The sequence below is a fragment of the Armigeres subalbatus genome, chromosome 3 (assembly GCF_024139115.2).
Source record: "Armigeres subalbatus isolate Guangzhou_Male chromosome 3, GZ_Asu_2, whole genome shotgun sequence".
In the NCBI taxonomy this organism is placed as follows: Eukaryota; Metazoa; Arthropoda; class Insecta; order Diptera; family Culicidae; genus Armigeres; species Armigeres subalbatus.
The window spans coordinates 135,691,778-135,716,105 of NC_085141.1; the positions used below are offsets into that span (position 1 = coordinate 135,691,778).

The following is a 24,328-nucleotide window of genomic DNA, read 5'->3' on the forward strand; positions in this document are numbered from 1 at the left end:
ACAAAAATAAATCTAAGCATTCATTTTCTAATTTTGTCTAAGTCAGTACTTAGTCCACGCTCACAAGACAATATGAAGTATGCTTCAGCATAATTACATAATTCTTAAGTGAACTAGGGTTTTAAACGAAATTTGAATCCGTATATGAAAAATCCTACAATTTCTTACTGATATAAAATTGATCAAATTCGGGAGCACACGTTCCACGATGAATTCCTTTGAAAGCGGCATAAATGCTGGGGCATTGTCTTATAGCCAATGGTATATGCGGCTAGAATGTGGCGATTTATCACAGATAGCCTTTCTGTTATCTAACTCTTTTGGTCGCAAAACAGTTATTCGACTTCGAAAAAGTGAAATCAGAATTGCGTACGTAATGTAAAACCAATTTAATAAAAATTCCGCGGAAAAAAAATTTAAAATTTCGTTTCGTTTCGAAAAATTTCGAATTAAATGAACCTTGATTTCGTATCGTTTCGAAGCCTCGAAAGAAATCTTTATTTCGTTTCGTTTCGTTCCGAATCAACATAGACATTTTAAATTTCGTTTCGTTTCGTTTCGTTAGGAAAAAGTGTGTTATCGCATACCCTTAGTAAAACCAATTTAAATTATCTGAATGAAATCAATCATTGTGGGCTACCAGATATATAGACTATGTCATACCAATTTTGCATTATTTTATTCGATTTCGATTGCTTCAAATTTGAAATTTAAGAGTTGTTTTTCCTATTAGCCCTTTGAAACAATGTTGACTTGACCTTCAATTGTGATGAGTTGTGACAAATAATAAAAATCAGGATTGATTATTGATTGATTGCATTAACGAAATTGGTCTCCAAGGAAATCTTAGAATAACTAGGGGCACGCCATTTAGCCTTCCTCGGCCTTCCCAAAAGTAACAATTTAAACCGATTCGAATATTATTACATCATTGTGTTCCATTTAGTAAATTTTTGTAAGAAACATAAATCAGCATCAAGAGACAAACCGAAACCGACAAAACGATCGCGATCGTTGATTGTATCGGAATATGAAAATTACCCTACTTTAGCCCGAAGAGCCATCGCAAAATTTATCGTACATCCATTCATACACTATCGAAAAGTTTTGCCGATAAAAATAAATGTGCGTTAACCTCAGGGCGGTTCCATTATTTGAATCAATGGTAACCGTTCAATCTACATAACTTGGTCAGTATGGTGTTACGCCACTGACTGGCTGGGCAAGTGCATCATCGATCGTCATCACCGGCTCTTTATAGGGCATCTGGCGTGGGTAGACAATGTGCAAATGTGCACTGGAGCTCGCAATTTTGCCATTACCACATTCAGTGATCGATTAATATTGTCATTCGCCAAACTTTCGGGGGCCTACAAGCGCTCCTTCGACCCAACGATCGTGCGTCTAACACGCGGCCATATGTTTGTCACCGGACCGACGGTTACACGATGGAACGCATTGTATTTTGGGTTGCGTGCGCGGGCAAAAACTTTATGCTTCCGAATCACGATCTACAGAGGTAGTGAAAACTGAAAGCACTTATCGCACTGACCAGGCTGGAATACTAAGCAATGGTCACACGCGGTCCAACACTTTTCATTTCGTTTGGAACGGGCTGCCTTTTGGGTTGGGGGAGTCGATCGAACAATCCACTACCAACGATCAGTTGGACTGAATGGATTCAAGGGATAATATAGTGGCTAACACTTGAGTAGGGACCAAGGTACATGTGTGCCTTTATTAATACATATTATGTTGTATCAGTAAAAATTACTTCGAAGAAGGTGTCCAAAAATTGAAAACAATTATCATCGAGCGTGTTATAAATATGACTTGGTGTTTAAATTGATAGTTCATTGTTGCATTGGTATCCGGTCGGACGATTATTTGTGGTTCGTGGTGGTGAAGTGGAAAATTTGGTTTGCAGAAGAAGCTCATAGTGAAAGGACGATGAAGATCAACAGATGTCTGAAGCTGTGTTTAGTGCTTAGTTGTATTTTTGTGTGCATAGATGCTGCGAAGAAGAACAAGCGGGGACTGTATCATGGTCATGCAGGATATGCAGTACCGTTAGGAGTTGGACTTCATCGTCCCTATCACCCGAGTCCGTACGCGAAATTTCCAGGACTGTACAAAGGATTAGGAGGTGCACTGCCCCCAGGATATGCTCTGTTTCCTGGAAGTGCTTCAGTCGCTTCTTATCATCGGAATTTCCCCAAAGTTCCAGCTGTTTATGCACCGAATTATTTCCCAGCTTTCGGAGTGCCTGCTTCCGGTGTTGTCAGACCGGTGACCAATCTGTCACCGGTGGCACCAGTAGCTCCATTGGCACCATCCTATCCTGTGTTTCCGCAACTTCCTACTGCTCCACTGCCTGCTGTTCAAGTTCCTGCAGCGCAATATCCTGCCTACTTTCCCATTGGAGCACCACAGCAAACTTCTTTCTTCGCCACATACCCTCAAAAACCATTCATCCCGATTGCAATTCCTGCAGTTCCCGAGAAACCGAAGATTCCCGTTGTTGTCCCGCAGAAGCCTGTTTTCTCCACGGTACACAACTATCTGCCCAGCGGACTTATCCCCGCCGGGGTCTATAATCCGACCGTTGCCGTATCGAACGTTTCCCCAACATTCGTGGGGATTCCAATCGGCCCCACTGCCACAACCCCGACAGTGTCAACGGCCACCGTGACGCAAACCGCTCAGCAGCCCTGGCGCCCGGTTTTGGTGAACAATCCTACTGCCACACCCACCACCACAACGGTTTTCAAGCCATCGCTCAATCTATTACCTCCATTCACTCTTCCAGCTAACGCTCAAGGTCAGATCTACCTCAGCAGTACACCAGCCACGCACGTCCAAGACAGCCCACAGCAACAACAGCAGACTCTGCTAGATCTGGAACAGTGTAAGTGTAATAAACAAACCTAAAAATATTCGTAACTCATGCAATGAGCCATGCCAAAAATGTTTGATGTCTGTCGACGGTAAGCAACAAGCACGATTATTAGGAAATTGTGCAAAGCCTTGAGTTGAATGTTAATTATACGTATTTGTGGTAGAGTTTCTTTCCTGGCCTAAAGGCTTCTTAGCTCAGACATAAACGATTTGATCGCTGCGATGGCGACAACTCGTCGCCACGATTCTATCGTTAGGTCGCTGCTGGCAATGTTCCATTTACGCTTCTATACCAAGCATAGACAGAATCGCAATCGCCAAGCGATAGAATCGCTTCCCGTGTTTTTGGGGGATCGTTAACATCCGTAGAGCTGCATTGTTAATCGATATTTTTCGCATGTTTTGGGCCGTGTAGTGCAATAATATCCAGATTTTGTCATCCCCTGGTGAATTTTGGGGTGATAAAATAGCACATTTCCTATTTCCTGTTCCAAACCAGATTTTTCAATTTGTTTAGCAAATATGAATCAATTTATGCCTTGGAAAGGAATCCATAATTTCTTGTCAAAAAGTCTTACAAAATTCTTGACAGTTACTCAGAAATGATTAATAAACAACTGGCGATGAAAGTTATTTCATGAAAATCATTTTTCTTTGCGGAATTATTTGCAAAAATAAAAAGTGCGACTAAAATTTTCAAATTTTTTTGGTCTGTAATACGTAATAGTCTGTAATAGAATCGGGACGTGATGAAATCAGGTTAAAAACGTGATACTATTGGGGGTATACAAAATCGTGGGTAGCCAAAATTGGATCAATACTGTATTTCAATTGATTTATCATCTGTTTGAAAATATTTAATCCTTGCTCACCCTAGTTAAGAAACGCTATTTTTTTATTTAAAGTATCGAGGACCAGCACTTATTTAAGTCATTGTGTTGTGATTGCGTTTCCAACATAGGGGAAAATACCTATTCTTGGCAGTCTAAGACATTCGCCAAATTGAATGATAAAAATAATGAATAATTACACTAAAACACAGGTACAGTTTAACTGGTATACATTTGCATGCTCTTTCTTTGATGATTGGTGTTCACTAAATATAACAGCTTTCACCACAAACTCAGTAAATTTAACATAATGTAACAGGTCAATGTTTCTTCTATTGGCATAGCAATTTCTTTTATCAGCAATGAGTTTGCTCTCTTCAGCAACTAGACATGGAGGTAGAAAACTGGTAATGTATTGGTGCCAAATGCTGGTTGTTTATATCCTCCAGTAGTAAAATTCATTCATATTAATCGGCCGCACGCTCATCTCGCTTCACTCAATTTTGGAACAAACTTTATTGTTTATCAAAACTGGCTTAAAACAAAACATGAATTTTTAGCCTTGGCATCAATTTTATGTCATGTAGACAAATAGGCAAAAGCATTTAAACACATTGTAAAACAAATTTAACCCTTATGCGGCCATAAAAAACAGACGTGAATGGCAGATAGGGTACCTGTGTACCCAGATATTGACCTTTTTATAACTTTTACCAAAGAGGTGAGCCAGCCTAGGGCTGAAAACCTCTAAAATAAAGACAATAATAATAATAATAACTTTTACCATTTTCAACCTATTTGAATAATGTTGGCCATTTTGGAGAAGGGAACTTATGTGCTTTTTGTCCGCTGCTAAGATTTACATCTTTTATCTTTTGTTATGCCTTAGAGTCGTAAGCAAAAGTCTATCAACCAGTTTCAAATATACAACTTGCTCTTTGCGGTCCTTACATGATATGTTTGTTTCATCAAAAAAAATCATGGTGGTTGTGCACAAGACACGACCGCTCGACGTAAACTACGTAAAACCAAATCTATACACTTAAGAATGAATTTTTGTCTGTCTGCCCTTATAGACTAGGAAACGGTATTGAAAGCTTGGAAAGTATTGAAGTTGCAAAAAGAAAACGATCCTGTCAGCCACATAAGGGTTAAAATATTACGGTGTTGCTATCACTTTTGATATAATTCATGGCCTGCGTAAAAATATGAATAGAAGCATTTATATTTTAACACTTTTTTTTTTAAATAAATGCCATCGCCGGATATTTTGTTCGTATTTTTGCTAAAATCATATCACATAGAATTGTGCGTGGTATTTTTAGCGTGTGTTTGATATGCTCACAAACACATTCTCTCGCTCTATTCCGAAGTGTGCTGCTGTCAAAGAAAACGAACAGTCCCGATTTTATTTAGTGAAACATAGAGCAAATATTGCATAAATTTGCTCTTTGTGGTGATAATCAAGTGGTGATAAAGTGTAAAAAGTAGTTTACGTACTTGATTTGCGTATCATACGCAATAAAGAGGAAAAACAGGCGATCCAAAAAAGTAAGTAACAGTTTGCTTTTCGAGGGCTGCTTTCTTTGGCAATGCAATATTGGCAAGGATTTCGTAGGTGCAAATTTGTTTTGGTGATTAACACATCAAATCTTGCTACTTTTACACAAACAACTTATTCAAATGAAAGCTTAGACTTGAAATTGTGTGATTGAATCAAAATTATGTTCATAAATAGTTTATGTTTACTGGAAAACGCAAATATTGTTGAGGGTGCCAACAACTGTCGCACCCTGCCAATGCCGTATTCTACCCTACTTTATGTTGTTTCGCCAGATACTGCAAAACCAATTTTTCTCTCATTCTCCCGATCTCTCGGCACGATAAAATGTGACGAAAACAAACATATCACGGCGTGTCTCATGACGTATTTGTGATGAAAAATGATCGTTGTATGAGTTTCTCGTATTTTGAATCTACCAATAATTACAAATATTTTGATAAAATAAGCTCAAAAATCGAAGAGCACAACGGAGCCAAATTCAATGCAATTTTGTAAACACTATAAAAATTCATCAGCCTTTAATGTAAACTTGATCCCTACATTATCATTGTATGTCCATACCACGTGGAAGTATAGACAGAGCTATTGAACCGCTCCCCGTTCTCCGTGGACAACCGTGGAAAATCATATAAAATTCCCCTCTTTGTTTACGAAGCCTGTTTAGTAAGAAGCCTTTTTAGTAAGACAAAATTTTAAGATTTAATTCATTCATTTACTTCCAATTTTTTTAAATTTGTTTGTATTTACTAGATACGTATTTAGTTATCAACATGAAAACTGTTTTGTTATTAATTGAAGAAAAGTATTGCTTGTTAGCTTTGAATATGGTGTGTAGGTAGAACAGTTCTTCCAAATTAATTTTTGTTCAGAACATTTTTGCCTTCCTCGTTCAACAAAGTTATACTGAAAGGCTATCATTTCACTCGGAAACCCATAGTGTTATATACCAATCGACTCAGCTCGATGAGCTGAGCAAATGTCTGTCTGTCCGTGTGTATGTGTGTGCATAAAAGCTAAAAAAATATTAGGCGTCTTTTTATATAGTAATCGTTAACCGATTTTGACGTAAACTAAGTCTAAGGGGAAGGCTCGGATACAGGGTGTAAAATGAAAATATCCAAATTTAGGACCGTCAATAAGTCATGTAAGATTTGTAACGTCAATAAGTCCTTCATCTTTTGATGAATTCTAATGATTTATGTATCAATCGATTCGCAAACTCTCTACCAGTCTGCCAGTAGTAGTAGCTCTTTCATGCATCAAGAATCCCCTACTCAGCGCGTTTCAATCCTTGGCAATTGCATACTTGTTGGGTATTATCAATTATTAAACTGGGGTGTATGAATGGGATAGTCCAGCTGCTAGACAGTGGAGTCCCTACTCCCCCACAGAGTGGGAGGTGCTGCTAAAGCTGGGTAGTAGTTGCGGAGGGATGGTACCGCTCTATATTGAGCGGAGAATAATTGGTTCATTGCACTATATTTAGTTTTAATACGTAGTTTACGTCGAGCGGTCGTGCCCTGCATACAACCCCACGATTTTTTTCGCAACAAGTTCCATTCGACAGGGGACGAAGCCTTGTTGATCACTTTTGAATTTGATAACGATCGACCATTGCGTTTAAAAGGTAACAAAACTTGCCGAAACGTTGGGATAGATCTTAAACGGTTGTCCTAAAAATATCCAGACTGAAAAAGCCGAAACCTCGCAAATAGATTAACATAAGCAGTCGAACTCTCAATCTACTAAGAAAATGGTATATCAAAACATATAAGCACCGTGTAAGGGGTGTCAGGCCATTTGGCCGAATTCCGTTTGACCGAACGGGTCGTTTGGCCGAATAGTTAAAAAAAATATCTTAGGTTACGAGTAGTGAAGAGCAAGAAATGAGAAGTGAGTAATGAGAAGTAAGAAATGAGAAGTGAAAAGTGGGAAGAGAAAAGTGAACTGAGAACTGGGACCAGAAAACTTCTTTCTTCTTAGTTTTTAACCTCCTTCCTTTCCCTTTCTTTCTTCTTCCTTCTTCTGTCTTCCTTTTTCCATCTTCCTTCTTCTTTTTGCTTTCTTTATCCTTTCTTCTTCCCTCTTCTGTCTTACTTTTTCTTCTTCAATATTTATTCATTCTTCCTTCCTTCTTCTTTCTTTCTTCTTTCTGCTTCCTTCTTTCTTTGTCTTCCTTCTTCCTCCTTTGATCCTCCTTCTTCTTTATTATTTCTTCTTCCCTCTTCTGTCTTCCTTTTACTTTTTTCAATCTTTCTTCCCTCTTCTTTCCTCCTTCTTTCTTTCTTCTTTCTTCTTTCTTCCTTCTTCCTTATTCCGTCTTCTTTCTTTCTTCGTCCTTTGTCCTTCTGTTTTTTCCTTTTTGCTTCTTCCTTCTTTCTGCTTCTTTCTTCCGTCCCTCTACTTCCTCCTTCCTTCTTCCTCCTTCCTTCTTCCTCCTTCCTTCTTCCTTCTTTCTCCTTCCTTCTTCCACCTTTCTTCTTCCTCCTTCTTTTTTCCTTCTTCTTTCTTCCTTCTTCCTTTCTTTGTCTTCCTTCTTCCTCCTTACATCTTCCTTTTTCTTTCTTCCTTTTTCGTCTTCCTTCTTCTTTCTTTTTTCTTTTTTCTTCCTCCTTCCATCTCCTTCTTCTTTCTTCCTTTGTCGTCTTCCTTCTTCCTATTCCCTTTTTACTGCTTCCTTCTCCCTTCTTGCTTCATCCTTTTTCCTTCTTCCTTTTTTCCTATCTCCATTTTCCTTTTTTTCCTTCTTCCTTCTTCTTTCTTCCTCTTTCCTTCTTTTGTCTTCCTTCATCCTTTCTTCTATCTTCTTTCTACGACCTTTTTCTTTCTTCCTGTTTCCTTCTTTCTTCTTCTTACTTCTTACCAACTTAACTACAAACACTTCTTAACTCTCACTACTCACTACTCATTTCTAACTTCTCACATTTTATAAGGAAACGTATTTCAAATATTCGACCAAATTGCGTTAGGCTAAATTGCATTGAAAATATGATAATACCCGAGTAGCACTAGGATAGGATGTGACAATAGAATTGCAACTGCCTTGTTGTTTCTCAATCGATTGCTTTGACGATGTAGTGGCTAGTGCTTCCGAATATTGTTTTGTAAAATCCGCCGAATAGTACATGTGAAAAAATCATGTTTTCTCGTTCTCTTCTTCCATAATTCGTTATAAAGGATGCTACGTACTATCAGAAAAAAGTTTTTACATGGAGATGAAAGAGTTTTACAGTTGAGTGGTTAAAAAGTTGGTCAATGATGGCGCCTCATCGAGTGTTTTAAATTAGCATAACTCTTAATAATCATGCATACATCATTTCTAGCTTAACTTTTCAAAAGGACCTAAGTAACATTTTTTTCATGAATTAATTTGAATAGCGCAATCAACAGAACAACATGAAAGCTTTTGATTGCGCTATTCAAATTAATTCATGAAAAAAATGTTACTTAGGTTCTTTTGAAAAGTTAAGCGAGATTTGCAGCCTAGCATAAATTATTTTACCCAAAAAATGAGAAAACAAACTTTTGAATTTTGTCAAAAATTTCAATTTAATTACCCAGCAACACGGCCAAGGTAACAACAAGCTGCCCTTTTGAAAATGTGATATCGCCGATCGAAGTAATCGATTGTCATTTTCACCCAATCAGCAACCGGTACGATTGTGACAGAAAATCGGTACGATTTTTAATGACTTATTGGCACATCCTATCCTAGAGTAGTACCAGTCAGACAAAATGGTTGCAGCAACTTAGTTGTGACTAAATCTAGTAACCTATGTGAAATATGTGTGCTGCTAGGGTATGTGAATAAGAAAACTTGCAAAATTGTACTTATCATAAATGTCATATGAATAGTAATCATTTCATACTCGTCTTGTCTGTTTCGTCGATCATTTTTTGAAACCTGTTTGTAATTTCAACGGAGTTCTTGTTCAACCACATGATATAGTATCTTAACCATCGAGCATGACAGCATTACGCTTTTCTTTTGCTCCTATTTGCAAGATTTACAAAAGGATGTCTTTGCACAGCAAATAATTTTGAAAATTCAACGACGTGTAAAATTGTCGTCCCAACAAACCAAATAACATTCGATATTCAATTAAGTTTGATTGAATTTCACAAGCAAGCACCGTTTAAATTTATTTCGATTGAGAAGATAATTGTGATCGATTGAATTTTACGTTTATTTGCATGTTCCAAATATGTGCATAAAAATACATTTAAAATCACAATTCATATATTTTTATTTGTGTGATTAAGAACACGCTGCCAATGAGCATCTATCTTGTGGTGATTTATTATGCATTCGAAACATATCCAAATAATCAGCGCTATAAAACTATCAGCATTTCTTACTTTCAATAGACGAATCCAAGTAAAAATAAGAAGAAGACACACGACGGTGTTAACTTTGACAGATCCTACAGCTCAGCATAGGGAGATAATTTTAAAATGCTTATAATAAATTCTAGACAAATTGTAATTAAAATCTGATTAATGTAGGGTACGGAAAAAGTTCTGAATTACATATTCGGAAGCTTATCTCAATTTTTTGAATATTTTCCAAAAATGTATCTATCATACAGTTCGGAACTTTTTCCGTATCATACTTCAATTAGATTTTAATTACATTTTGTCTAGAATTTATTATAAGCATTTTAAAATGATCTCCCTATGCTGAGCTGTAGGATCTGTCAAAGTTAACACCGTCGTGTGTCTTCTTCTTATTTTTACTTGGATTCGTCTATAGTAGACTTAATTATTTTCTGGCAACCGTTCTGCATTGATTCTTGCATAACATCACAAAAGATCTTTTCAAGCCAAATTTAAGCCAAATTGAATTTTATGTCACATTCTAGTAGATCTCAATGATATTTTGTGAAAATTTCATATTACATATTATCATCCCAGAATAATAAAAAACCTCAAAAATGTTTGTCAAATGTTTGATAAATATACTTGAGAATTTATTTGTAAACGTCTACGTTCTCGTAAGTTATGTAACAAACCCTTTTCAAATGTTGCCAAAAGTGTCGGCAGTAAAAACAAAATGTCGCAATACTGCCGTAATCTGAAAATGTGACGTGTTAACGTGGTGTTAACGAGTACTACTCATCGAGCTCTTTAACAGAAAAATGAAAAACATGCATGTTGTAAAATGGCTGTTACGTAACTTTTCCAGATTACGGCAGTATAGTCCAGACGTCGCTATTCGGATTGGTACTAGATTGGGAACCTACTTTTTATTATAAATAAGCCGTGAAACACATTACATCAAGATGAATACAGTACTAGGTGCTCCAATCTGCCAAGCTTATGGAAGAGAAGAAGGCGGGGTGAAAAATTCATTTTTAGTGCAAAACGAAAACAAACCGGCTGTCTCTTCCATACTAAAATCAAAGATGGCTGAATCGTGAATTTGACAGATTGGAACATCTAGTGGTGTATTCATCTTACATTACATATTCTACTCAAGCGCGTAGAGCAATAAGTGGAAATGTAAACAAACGATCATTTGGATTAAGTTTTAATTTTCCAAATTCGCGAAGTCGAAGCAAAATTCTTCACACAAACAATGACAGTTCTTTATGGGTTTTTACAGTAGAGCAACAGAGAAGAGGAGATGGCGGCCATGTTTCACTTAAACTCTGACAGATACCAATGGGATTTCCCATAGGAGGGAAGAGCAGAATTTGCTTCGACTTCGCGAATTGGAGAAGAACGAAGGATGAAGGGAGAGGGAAGCCAAAAAGGAGGGAATAAGAATTAATTCCATAGTTATCAATTCTCACATGTCACTTTTTACTTCTCACTTATCACATCTCACTTCTCTTTTCCTATTTTTCATTTCTTACTTTTCAAGTCTCACTTCTTACTTCTTGTTTCTCACTTCTCACTTTCTCATTCACTGTAACTTCTCACATCACTATTTTCCATCACATGTATAGTATCGGAGCTGAACTCATCAAGATGGGCCCGGAAAAGCAGGCTGCTTGTCTGCACAAACTAACTGTCAGAATTCGGGATATGTCCAATCTTTTTTTCCGTAATGCTAGGTAGACACTAAGACACTAGACTGGCCCAGCTTAGTATGGGGAGAAAAAATGTTGTCGAATTCCACGGCGCAACCCCTAGGATTATGTCTTTTGGTGAGAAAATCAATCTATCAAAATTTCAGCTCAATCGCTTCTTGCATAAGCTGGCGCAATTGATTTGAAGTTTGTATGGGGATTTCAGCCAAAATGTATAGGAAAATACACCTCAGTCACTCATTTGATCTGGAAATTGGATCTGATTGCTCAATTGAGCTCAGAATTGCAAAAACGGCAGTTGGTATGCTACAGAACAATTGCACAGAGCATTGTATGATGATTAAAAGAACTTTTACTTAGCTTTCGGCTGATTTATTAGGAGCTAAATTGTGTATTTTTGCATTTATTGATCGAATCGTATCAGCCGAAAACTATATGAAAGTGAGATGTATTTTCCTATACATTTTGGCTGAAATCCCCATACAAAATTCAAATCAATTGCGCCAGCTTATGCAACAAGCGATTGAGCTGAAATTTTGAGAGATTGATTTTCTCACCCAAATACACAATCGTGGGGGGTGCCCCGTAGAATTCGACAACTTGTTGTTTCCTGGGCCAGTCTAGTAGACACCTTTAGGGGGGCTGGGGGTAATATGGACATGCTAAGGAATCGCGTCATTTTCACAAGGAAAACGTCATATTGGGGACCTAAACCACTTACGTGAATCTTGAATAGAAGCACTACGATGGCTTGAAGTCAATTTAGTGGAAAACAATCGGATTTTGTGATTTTTTTTACTATGAAAATCAGGATGAAAAAATCTCATTTGAAAAGTATACGGGTGAAATGGACATAGTGTGTGGTTAAAACGGACATGTTAAGAAATTAAGCTTAAGGTGACTCGGGGAAGCACTACACACTGTGTTATTTTTCCTAATAATGGCTAATCTACATCACTGTTCTCTAACGAAAAATTTGTGGGATTCGTTACTAACTTTTGTTTCATAGAACATGCTGAGTAGGCGTAATCCAGCGTATATTACCCCCCTGGTATTACCTTTTGGTTCAAGCCGAAACTGATTAGGGTCGTTCCTTTGAAGGTCGGTATAATAAGTTTTCGGAGGGTTTAAATACCTCACCTAAAAAGGCCTCACAATATCGTTGAGAAATATCTGAATGAAAAACGACTACTTTTTTTTTTCTCTATAGCAATGGAGTAGAAAGCATCTTCCGATTTTCGCGGTGTGAACGATGGATGGTTCTCCCAGCAGCTGTTGCAACTCGTGATTCATTCGTCTACGGTACATGGTCCGTCTTCCATCTGCACCCCGCCATAGATAGTAAGCAACATCTTTCTCTAGAAAACTCCAAGTGCGCGTTGATCCGCCACGAGCATTGTCCAGATCTCGTGCCTGTAGAGGACTACCGGTCTAATGAGCGTTTTGTAGATAGCCTGTTTGGTACGGCGGCGAACAAAAGATATTTTAGTTACTAGATAAAGATTGTCGCTTCGGTTCCTTTTGTTCTGCTGTCCGAAACATGTGTGGTACATACCTGTCAAATCGTATGGATTTTTCTTCTTTGACATTTAGCTCCCCTATCCTCGCCAGCAAAAGATGTTCCGGACAGCGACGACAGCGACAATCTTTATCTAGTAACTAAAATATCTTTTCGGCGAACTCTATTCGAATGTTTTGCGGAGTCCAAAGTTGGTACGATTTCCTGCGACGATGCGTTTCCTAAATTCTCTTCTGGTATCTTTATTGGAGGTCACCCAAGTATACGAATTGGCCCTCTCCCAAAAAAAATAATATTCTGCTCGCTTCACCCTTGTCGCTTGTTTGCGATATCTATACGGGGTGTTTATTTCCTGAGTGTGCATATTTTCGGGCCTTTAGGGGACCCCAAAACATGAAAAGTTACGGCTAAGTGAGCTATTCAAAAATCTATGTTTTAATTTTAGGTCAGCTTTATCAACCTCCATCTCATTAACAATCAATTGAAGAATCTGAGTCTACCAGCTGATCTTTGCTTTTGAGCCTCTTTTCGTACGGCATTGGTGGCATCCATCATGTGTTTACAAATCTCGCTTAACTTTTCAAAAGGACCTAAGTAATATTTTTTTCATGATTTAATTTGAGTATTGCAATCAAAAGCTTTCATGTTGTTCTGTTGATTGCGCTATTCAAACTAATTCATGAAGAAAATGTTACTTAGGACCTTTTGAAAAGTTAAGCGAGAAATGATCCCACCACGTACAGAGCGCGAACGCCCACACGCCTTAGGTTGGATTGTTTGTATAATAACTGTACTTAAAAGCACTTCTATCAAAATAAGTTCAAAGAAGCTTGAATAGCTGAGACTTAGATTATACGATTGATAGTTAATGAGATAGAGATTGATAACAAAATTCAAAAAAAGTTTTGTTAAAAATAAGTTTTTGCAAGGGGCAACTAACTCTAAACTTTCGAACGTATCCAAAAATACTAACAAATACTAGCGAAAAACTACGTCGTATCTACGGTAAATTGATCGAAGAGCCCTGGTTGCATGAAAATCAACGCCACCCAGTCGATACAGTACACCCAGTTTTAAGCAACACATGATTTCAGTCATCTTTTAATTATTAAAAAATCACTGAACAATTATTTCTATTACTATTACTTTTTAAGCAATTTTTGGGGCCCACGTTTTAGTTTGATGGTATTAGAAACATAAAATGCGGTTTGAAAGTTATCTAGAATCCGTGGAAGATAGAAATCATGTGTTTCCTATACGGGGGAGCACTGTGTTTCATCAACTAACTGACAAACGCCATAACAACCGAACTAGCAACCGTTTCATTGTTTGACGAAAATCATGGATACTAGAAATATCACGAAATACTATTGCGAGACAATGAGTGATATTATCGCAAAGTTTAGAGTTACTTGCCCTTTGAGTTTTTGACTATAATCTTCTTTTTCTATTCTTCTTCTTCTTCTTTTCTGTATAATAAAAAATGAAATGGTTTGTGTTCGTATCCGCATAACTCGAAAACGGCTGGATGGATATTCTTCATTCATTCAGCAGATATGTTCGTTACAGTTTCCGACGGGTTTATATGATATTTCCTCTTGTAAAAATCACGAGTAAAGATGAGTAAATGGTGATAACTGAAATTAAGATTTGTATAGAAATTTCGCTTGAGCAGTTCAGAACGCGCATTTTCGCCTAATTAAGTGGGATGTTTTCACTTGTCATAAAACGAGTTAGTGCAAAACAATTTATTCCACTTAAAGCTGACAGTTGAGGTCGAAATACGTAACTCTAAAAATTACAACGTGGTGGAATATAAAATAGTAGTGAACTCGTCTCAAGACTGATCCAAGCTCGATGAAATGCGTTTTTACCTGTCAGACCTTATTGCAGTGAAATTTGTTATCCAATGCCCTTGCCTTACATGCAAGAATCAATAAAATCGTAAGTGACTACTTCGATCAATATTAAAAAAATGATAAAACTGATTAATAAATAAACTGTCGAAATCCATCTGATTTAGGTTTATTTAAAGATGAACTTATATTTATGAAAAAAAATCAAAATTCTCTAATCTCAATGAGCTCGTTCGTGTTCCCTGTGTCCAATGATTTTTTCTAACATATCGCGTAAACGAACATGCATGATAAACTAGACTTTGGCCAGTTTTTTTATATTTGTTCTGCCGAAAGAAATACTATCCGCAGAGGTCCAAAGTTGCAGCCATCAATGTAAGATTTCTCGGAGTAAAAGTTTGGGCGTTAGTACATCGTTGCGGCTGCATCCATAGCTTCCCGGGGTTCAGAAACCTCAAACCGTATTAAAAGTGACTATGTGCGTCCATGCATCTGATACCATCTGACCTACAACAAAAAAAAATTCTTCAAGGATGCGCGATGGTGTAGATAAACAATGTACTTATCAGATTACTGATGATAGATTTCTTGAAGTATCTTGTATTTCTCGTGGATGGACAATCTGTAAACACAATTTTTCAAAACTAGTTCTGCTATTGCATTTACCTTCAAACAATTTGGCGTATTAAAACCCAAGTATCAAAGCGAGCCTTCGGAATAAGAAGTCTAATTGCACACACTTCCTTCTACTATTATAATAAAATTTATCATTAGATTTCGAATGTATTTTTAAATTTTTGTTTCTACTCAGTGGATGCTTACAAAGAAACCAAAATAGGAGTTCCAGTTTACATATTTGAGCATTGGACATATTTGGGCACCGACATTGATCAAAAACCAGAATTTCATTTAACACATTATCGAACATTATATGTTTTTCATTTTGGTACAATACCATACTATACGAATCGTAAACTCATTTTAAAATGGATTTTAAAGTGGTATACTTTTTCGTGACTTTACGCATTGAAAAACCTGTTTTTAGAAACGAATCGTATTTTCCGTAGTCTATGTATGTGAAAAGGGTCTCCGAGCCTTCTGTAAATACTTCGTTTTTGAAGTGAACGATTGCAATCAAAATTTCAGCTCGAAATTTTTTTTCATCACTTTCCTGAAACGCTGCTAAATTCGGTTGTGGGCACCTTTATTAGTTCGGTTATGAACCCCCTCTTTTTATTGACAAATCGTCCAATACCACTGAGTGAGGTTATAAACAAACGAATCAACAAACTTATTTTAATGCCGTTTCAATACATTTTCTTCGAATTGTTTACTCATAGTTTATTAAAATAATATTTTTTTTGTTTTTTTGGTTTATCTAACGATTTTATATGGATTTTTTGGAACTAAGCATTGATCGATTTACACACAACAAGTTGCATTCGACGAGGAATTCAGTGTTATTGTTGCCATTGGAAATTTGACATTTTAGACATTGCCTTCTGAGGTTGTTGGCAAATTATTGTTTATTTTCATAGGAATCCCTCATTGAGCAGAAAAACGCGAAATTTCAAAGATATGTTTTTTTGCCTGCGGTGTATATAAATGAATGCAATATATGTAGATTGATGGAAAAAATTAAATCTAACTACCTGAAGTGCTATTTTGGACCTTTCTTAAGTGATTGTTTTTGTTACCTTCTTCAATGCATAATAAAGGCATCATCACTGCTAGGTGGATGAATCTACACGGAAGAAATAAACTACCCAATAGCGAGTTTAATTCACCCAACCTCGAACATCCGTACGGGAAGCCAAAATTGAGTAAGTAGGGTCGAAGTAGTTTGCCTTTACTCCCATGTTAAAAAAGTACCCAACGGAAAATTTATTGACCCAAATTTAAGTTTAATTCACTCAATTTCGACCTCAGGTAATAAAACTCAACATTGGCTTCCCGTATTGAACTGGCGTCGTTGGATTGTTTGGCTCTTTTGTTTTTGACAAAAAAAGAAAGAGTGGATGAAAGCGAAGAGAAAAAACAACTCAAAAGTAAGTTTAAAAGTACTCAATTTTGGGTACTTTTTTTCTTCCGTGTAGGTTTATTATTGTTTCATGACAATTAAAACTAATAAAATACTATTTTTCTTTGAAACTGGGTGGATTTCATTCGTTATTCTTCATTATTAACCGGATTTTCAAGGGTGCCCACAACCGAACCACAAAACTGAAATGTCCAAAAATGCCGAATTTGCGAAATTGTCAATAAAATGTTTCAAATCGACGAAATCAAACTAATTTCTTCCCTAGTAGTAAGGTTGTACGTCTAGCTTTCCATTGGTATAAAAATGTAGACATAATACCAACTAGAACCAAAGTTATGGACAAAATTCAAAAGGGTGCATCAAGCAAGAGATCCTAGCGTTTTCTTGATGTCCTCTGAGCTTGGACAATGAGCAATGCCTCGCCATCACACTTGAAGTCCACCATACAACACATTTTTAAAATTCGGCCCCTGGAATGGCTTATTGACAAAATATTTAATGCTAATGAAACGAGATGAATGGAATGAACAAAAAGTCCAAAAAGTATCGAAAAAGTCCTTGTGAATAAAATCGATTACGAATTACTTTTTTGAATACAAATCATACTCGTAATTAAAAGTACCAAACCAACTAATGAAACAATTGATTGTATTCAATGTCATCCTAATTCTCGTTCCCAATGTCATTGCAACTCAAAAAATATTGCAATACTAGGCTAGTTCTTCCCAAAGCAAACTATTCGCCTCGTACCAAATGAACTAATATCATTTCGAAATCTATTCCAGCCCCCCCATATCATCAAGGACAGGAGGAAGGGAATGGAGCTTTCAATGGTCAGCCGTACGATGTAGCTTCGAATCACGGCCGATACTCGGGTCCTTCTAGCTACGATGTAGACATCACTCACAATGGATATCAGAAGAAGTGAAGGACCTACCCTTCATAATCCTAGGATCGGTGAACGCTGTCCAATTGCCATTATCATGCTTGTTAATAGTTTTGCATTTTTAATGTGACTAGGTTAAAACAATTAAAACTATTTATTACTTTGCCAAGATTGTATTATTGTATGCATGCGATGGAAGGAAAGAATATCCAAAGACCTCAATGTCATTCAAGTGATAGCTTGTAAGCAAATTAAACGTAAAAATGCAAAATGTATGTCTGTTGTGCCGGAAGCAATTCCCTTAAAAACCATTCACCTATGTCTTACAAATGTTATAAACTGTCGAACACTTTTAAATGTCCCAATGTTTCCTAATCCCCAATCGTAACGGAACTAATTGACCATTCTCGAACCATACCCACCCTTGCTCACGCAATATAAGCTCGTCCAACCATTCCGAGCATCGACAAATGTGTACATACGACAAATCATTCCACATTATTTCATAATTGAACGTGCTTCTCGGTTGCCTTGAAAAGTATGGTATGTACCACCAAAGAAAGTGAATTGATAACGTAATAATCCATACCTTTCAACGATAATGGGACGTGACAACGAACATCTACCGACCATACCGGAATGCCGAAAATTGCATAGATAATATGCCGTCGACCATAAATATAATTTTCGATTAGTAATCGAAGCATGATCGTTAAAATGCTAATCAATGCAAGCCGGAGGGGTGGGTTGGATTCAATATGGTGTAAAGAAGGTGAGGCGATCATTCGGTGTATTACACAGCCATTTGGAAGTAGTAGTGCGTCGTTTCTTCGCGTCTTAGCAACCTTTAGAAGTACATGACGACGGCTGACGTCACAGAGTTTGTTAGAAAATTTTCTTCGATTTCCCCTCCTAGCGTCACACAGCGCACCATCGTTTCAAGGGGCAACCAGTACTTTGTTATCCAAACAATAACATGCAAAAATATTTCGCGGCGAGGCGAGTTCATTATGGATTCCTCCAGGAATCCCGCAAGGATTCCATACATATTTTAAATAACGTTTGATCTTATTTATTACAGATGACTGAGGATATCGATGATATTAAACATTTTGTTATTTACTTTGTGGCTCAGAAGGCAGAACATCTGTGATAGTGTGGAATTTGTTATTATTGTAAAGTGTTGAAAGCCGTATGCCTCGTGGATGATGGCAGATGGGCGGGTACAGAATTCTTTGTAATTTGAGCTGCGACTTGTTATAATTTGAAGAGGATTATTATTTGCTGATGCTGTTCTCATTTTGCTTATAGAAAAATATTTCCATCATTTTGCGGGCCGCAAAAAAACCGTCAAAACAGGTTTTCTCGAACATGGCTCATAAAGGCTCATGGGAGAATGGAACGATGTGACGTCACATACCTTCCCCTCAAACTTTGTTTATTTTTTTAGCTTACTAATACCACCAAGTATGGACTTCCTCCACACCTTCTTTTTATCATATTGGGTTGGATTTAGGAAGCATGATGGATTCGCTTGCTCACGATATGCTTTAATGTAGCATGGATGGCTGTAAACGGCGACCGTTTGATATGTGATCAAGATTGTTACTATTGAAACTTGATTGAAATGTTGTTTGCAACTTGGTTGTGAATGTTGCCTAAAAACTGGCACGACTTGATTCAAACGATATGAACGAGATTATCGGTTCTTCTAAACGAATCGTTGAACAATAATAAAAGAACTTTTGTTTGAAACTAGGACACACATATTTTAACTAATTTAGTTAAACTCACATAGAGATTCCACAAATGACAACAATATTACAACAAACTTACAAAATCATCGGGGGGTGACAATGGGACAAATAGAATGGGTCCCTGTTTCAACTAAGGTACCCCGGGGCAAGTGGGACCTTAAAAAACGCTAGTTCAGAAAAAATGTTAACGCATTCTTAGAAAACAGGGTATTTCAGGACATTAACCACGGATACGTCATCATATGCTTCCGTTGTTGAAGTGTGGACTTGTTGTAAGCCATTTATTCAGTTACAAAAAATATTGGTAGTGACAGAAATAAATTTACCTGTGGGACCCACTTACCCCTTCAAACGGGGCAAGTGGGACCTATTCTGCTTTATACTGTCGAACGAAACTAATTTGAAGAATGTAGATATAATGTTCATGTAATTTCTGAGTTATAGTATTTCATATCATGGATGGAGATTTATTGCTTGACAGACTTTTGTTTTTGCAAAAAAAAGGGATAACAATGTTAGCAGATATAAAAACAAGACAACACCCGGTTCACTGTTTAACTGACTGTTGCCTGGCTTCTATTAGCTTACTTTCTTAACAAATGTGTCAGATGGAAAGTATAAACAAATCTTTGTTCACTTTTCGAATGAATGTTTCTCTGTTTGGAACACAAATTAGTACATAAATTAGAACTTCAAAAGGAACGTTTTTATTCAGGCGATGCGCAGTGTTTTAAATATGTAATAGAACGAAATGGCCAATTTATGTCTTAAGCACTTTATTTAAGTAAAAATCTTTGAATCTGATGCGAAGTTCAAAAATAACAAAACACAAGACAAAACCTGCTGATCTGTTGTAGAAAAAATAGATTATTTGCACTGTAAACGGAAAATTTCGTATAGTCATTGCGTTTTCCTAATTTTCAGAAAGTACACATACACATTTGGTAAATCAACTGTACACTACTTCTACAACGGAATCAACGATATCAACTGCAGTTGATTCAAATCCATATGATATATGAGTGTCCTAATTATGTTTCACTAGACAACAATCTAAAAATAGGTTAAATGGCTCTATCGAAAATGTTGTTCAAATATGTCCCACTTGCCCCATGTATGTTTAAACTCAAGGGCAAATGAAAATTGCAGATTTGGGCTTTAATCAAAACTTTTAAATCGTTTTCGATGTCACACAATTATTTAATTGCTCAAAATATTCACTTTCCACATCAATGATGAATTTATGAATGACTATTTTGTTGTAAATCCATTGGATTAAAATAAAAGTAAAAGATTTTGCCGGTAGTTCAAAGTCATGATTGAACAATACCATTAGTATGGTGCCGTAAATGTTTTTGATTCCAAATATTTTTGTGTCAGGTGAATTCGTTGATAGTTCTGCTTCATCTTTCTAGAACATTGTTATCATTAAAAACGTTCACCGATTAATCGGCAGCCATAGTACCCACTTATCCCGTATTTTCACTTGCCCCGGGGTACCTTACTTAAAATGCTTGTAGAGTAAATTGAATGTATCTGAGGGCAACAAAACAAAATTATTGTTTTCTGTCACATGTTGATAATATATCTAACGATTTTGCGCAGCGACTTTGTCATACTAAAAAAAAATCCACGAAATCCCGCGAATCTCCTTTCATTTGAACAAAGTCGGTGAACAAGGTTCTCGAATTATGACGCTGCTTCTAGGCTGAGTCGCACTTTGTTTTGACACGATCATTCCGAAATGCTGGTGGATTGAATCAATATATAATCAATAATCAATATTCGAGCATCGCCTAACAATATACCCTTTGTCATCAACAGAGTTTGTTACTGACAAACGAACCTAGCAACAAACCTTTATCAGAACCCGAACACAATATGACAAGAAATGGCAAATAAGCCTTGCATGCTCTGATATTCCAAAGAATACGATGCTTTTTTGTAATTGGAGTTAGATTCTCAATTATTTTTATAAAAGCAGTATCTACGATAGCATAAAATCGAATTTTCTGTAGAGGTAATGCAAAATAACGGGATGAAAAGTTAGCAATAAGATTGTCTTCTTTTTTTGTTGCTGACAAATAATTTCTGATCTTTGTCATTATTATCTCCGATAGAAACAAAGCTCTGTCGTTGGTTCTGTTTTTCGCGGCAAAACATACTTTTGCATATAAACGATAAAGACGGATCCATAAAAAACTGGAAAAGGATCCATAAATAACATCTGAATGCTCCTTAAAATGCTACCATAAATCCATAAAATAGTTAATGAGATTCCATAAAGAATAATTTTTCGATCCATAACTAAGCTAAAATTTAGCAATTAATTGGAAAATATGTTCCATTAACATGGTCAAGAAAAACAATACAATTCTTGCTATTTTCCCATGAAAATATGACAAATGATCCATAAAAAACTATATTTTGATCCATAAAACTTCAAATAAAATCAAATTTGCGCATTTTTTTTATCGTGATGATGATCCATAATTTCAGTAATATGATCCATAATTTTAGTCATATGATCCATAATACTGGCCATTTGATCCATAACTTTGTTCAAATGATCCATAGTTTTGGTGATATGATCCATAAATTTTGATAAATGATCCATAGATTTTATAAAATGTGTGGATAAATTAATATAGTTTCATTGGCCTTCTTTCCAAGCATTATGGATCACATTATCAAAATTATGGATCACATGACCAAAATTATGGATCATATGGCTGAAATTATGGATCATCATCAGGATATCAATTGCGCAAATTTGAAATTTTATGGATCAATATATAGTTTTCATGGATCATTTTTCAAAGTTTTATGGATCATAAAAATATTCTTTATGGAATCTCTCGAACTATTTTATGGATTTATGGTAGCGTTATATGGAACATTCAGATGTTATTTATGGATCGTTTTTCATTCTTTTATGGATCGTTTTTCCACATTGAACGGTGCAAAGTAAGGGCTGCCGTTTTTCGCTTGTTTCGCATGCGTATTTCAGAAAAAATGATTCTCTGCAGAAGAGTATATTCTAATTAGACTTTTTGATTGCCAATATCACAATGCAGTAAATTTGATCACTTTTTTTTCGATATTTTATAGACCTGATCTTTTCTACTACACTTAAGATTAAGGATTAGGGGGTCATATTATCATGCTTCAAGGACTGAACTTGACAATAGCTTAGCTTAGACTGACTGTACATATCAATGGTTGCTACTCCGTGATTGATCAGAACTGGTGCGAATAGTGGTTGGGGTTTACCATTTATTCTCGAAGTGCACGTTTCAGCAGCTCTCAAATGTTGATCAATAACGGCACCGGCCAAGTCCTTACAGTCAGTTGGGGAAGGGAGGAAATATCAGTGTGTGGTTCTTGTTGCTACTAGAGACCGAGAATACCTCTGCATCTCCACAATTACCACGGGAAGGAAGTTGTGTTAGTTGGGTGGGGTAATCAGTAACATAGATCGGGATTCACCATGGAAAGTGATGTGACTATGCAACTTCTATTCTACAGTATTAGCATTTCCTTGATTTGTTCAATTGTTTATCCTTCGCGAGAATAAACAATTAATCGCTCAAAAAGAGCGATTGTTCATTTGAATTTCGGATGAGGCGCCCGCGGCATCATTTCTTCAACGCAAGAAAAGTGAAAAAAACGGGATTTAAATTGAAAATAAAGTAATAATCACGGCTGTTCAATCAAATTGATAGTAATCGAAAAGCTAATTATGTTATCTCTATTTGACGTTAAATAAGGATGTTCAGCCAGACATATTTTGTTAATTTACGTTTATTGTATACGTTGTTTATTTCGCATTACTTTCGCGCGTGTGTTTGTCGCTTGCCGTGACCAGTATACCGTAATCAGGATCTCACTGGTATTAATCCTGATGTGCCGGTTGGCACTCGTGTTGGGCTTGTGCGCTTTGAGCGGCACACAGTCGCTTTTCAGTCAATATAAGGTCGTACATGGTGCAATACAAGATGCTGAATTGGAGACGATATAGATACACGATATACATACATGTTGTATGGAGAAGCACCTATAACGCCTCCACTTCAACAGCCTACTCGACACCATATACTTTCATGTGTTGACTGGGTTTGATAGGGCCTGCCTATAGACACATGCAGCCCCACCACATCCTAGGCAGGCCCCCTAACTCGCAGTGGCCATGGGGAGGGGTCATCAAGCCCTTGGACATAGTCCCTGCTGCCCCTATTATTCACCGAACATTAAAATCAGAACCAAAAACTCGGATTTTACGAATGTTCTAAATCCTACCTGAAACACGTCCGATCACGCACCAATTGTTTACTCACTCGGCCGCGCGAACTATCTGCTTACTGAGCAGAAACACGACAAAACTGGCACTGACGGCCGCGCAATGCAGAACACAATATTTCGGCAAATCGCGCGATCGTTCTGCTGTCCGAAACAAGAGCCAACACGCACTGAACTGGTTAACTTTATTACCGGCGCGGCCGCGTAATACAAAACACACAATTTCGGCAACAAGAGCCAACTCGCACTGAACTAATTAACTTTATTACCGGCCGCGCAATGCAAAACAAAATTTCGGCAAATCGCGCGATCGTTCTACCGCCCGAAACAAGAGCCAACTCGCACTGAACTCTCAAGGACTGAATTTGACAATATCATATTTACTTCGTTACACTCCACTAGAGACGTCTATCCGTGTTCCAAGTCGTGGGTGGGACAAATTAAGGAAATGCAGATTTGACCAACAGTTCCGGTGTTGAGAAATCGATGCACATTAATATAATCAATTCTAAATATAAACAAATCATGGGGTCTCCAGTACCCTTGTGGGCAAAGGCGTAGGATTGCCAATCCGGAGATGGCGAGTTCGATTCTCGGTTTGGTTGGAAACTTTCTCGACACCCTGGGCATATCCTGGTGTATC

General features: G+C 37.0%; 1 protein-coding gene across 1 annotated transcript; it reads left to right on the forward strand.

Annotated features, from left to right (window-relative positions):
* The first annotated feature begins 1,863 nt into the window (after nt 1-1,863).
* On the forward strand, nt 1,864-17,798 carry LOC134220232 (uncharacterized). The gene is made up of 2 exons (XM_062699229.1): nt 1,864-2,908; nt 17,529-17,798. Exons 1-2 carry the CDS (start codon nt 1,951-1,953, stop codon nt 17,669-17,671), a joined length of 1,101 nt encoding a protein of 366 aa, XP_062555213.1. The 5' UTR covers nt 1,864-1,950; the 3' UTR covers nt 17,672-17,798.
* Nucleotides 17,799-24,328: the final 6,530 nt, after the last annotated feature.

What these genes read in the sequence shown, in the direction of transcription:
- LOC134220232 (XM_062699229.1), top strand. Translation starts at nt 1,951, where the DNA reads ATGAAGATCAACAGATGTCTGAAGCTGTGTTTAGTGCTTAGTTGTATT. An exon ending in TCTGCTAGATCTGGAACAGT is followed by an intron (nt 2,909 to 17,528) that starts GTAAGTGTAATA and finishes AATCTATTCCAG; the next exon opens with CCCCCCCATATCATCAAGGA.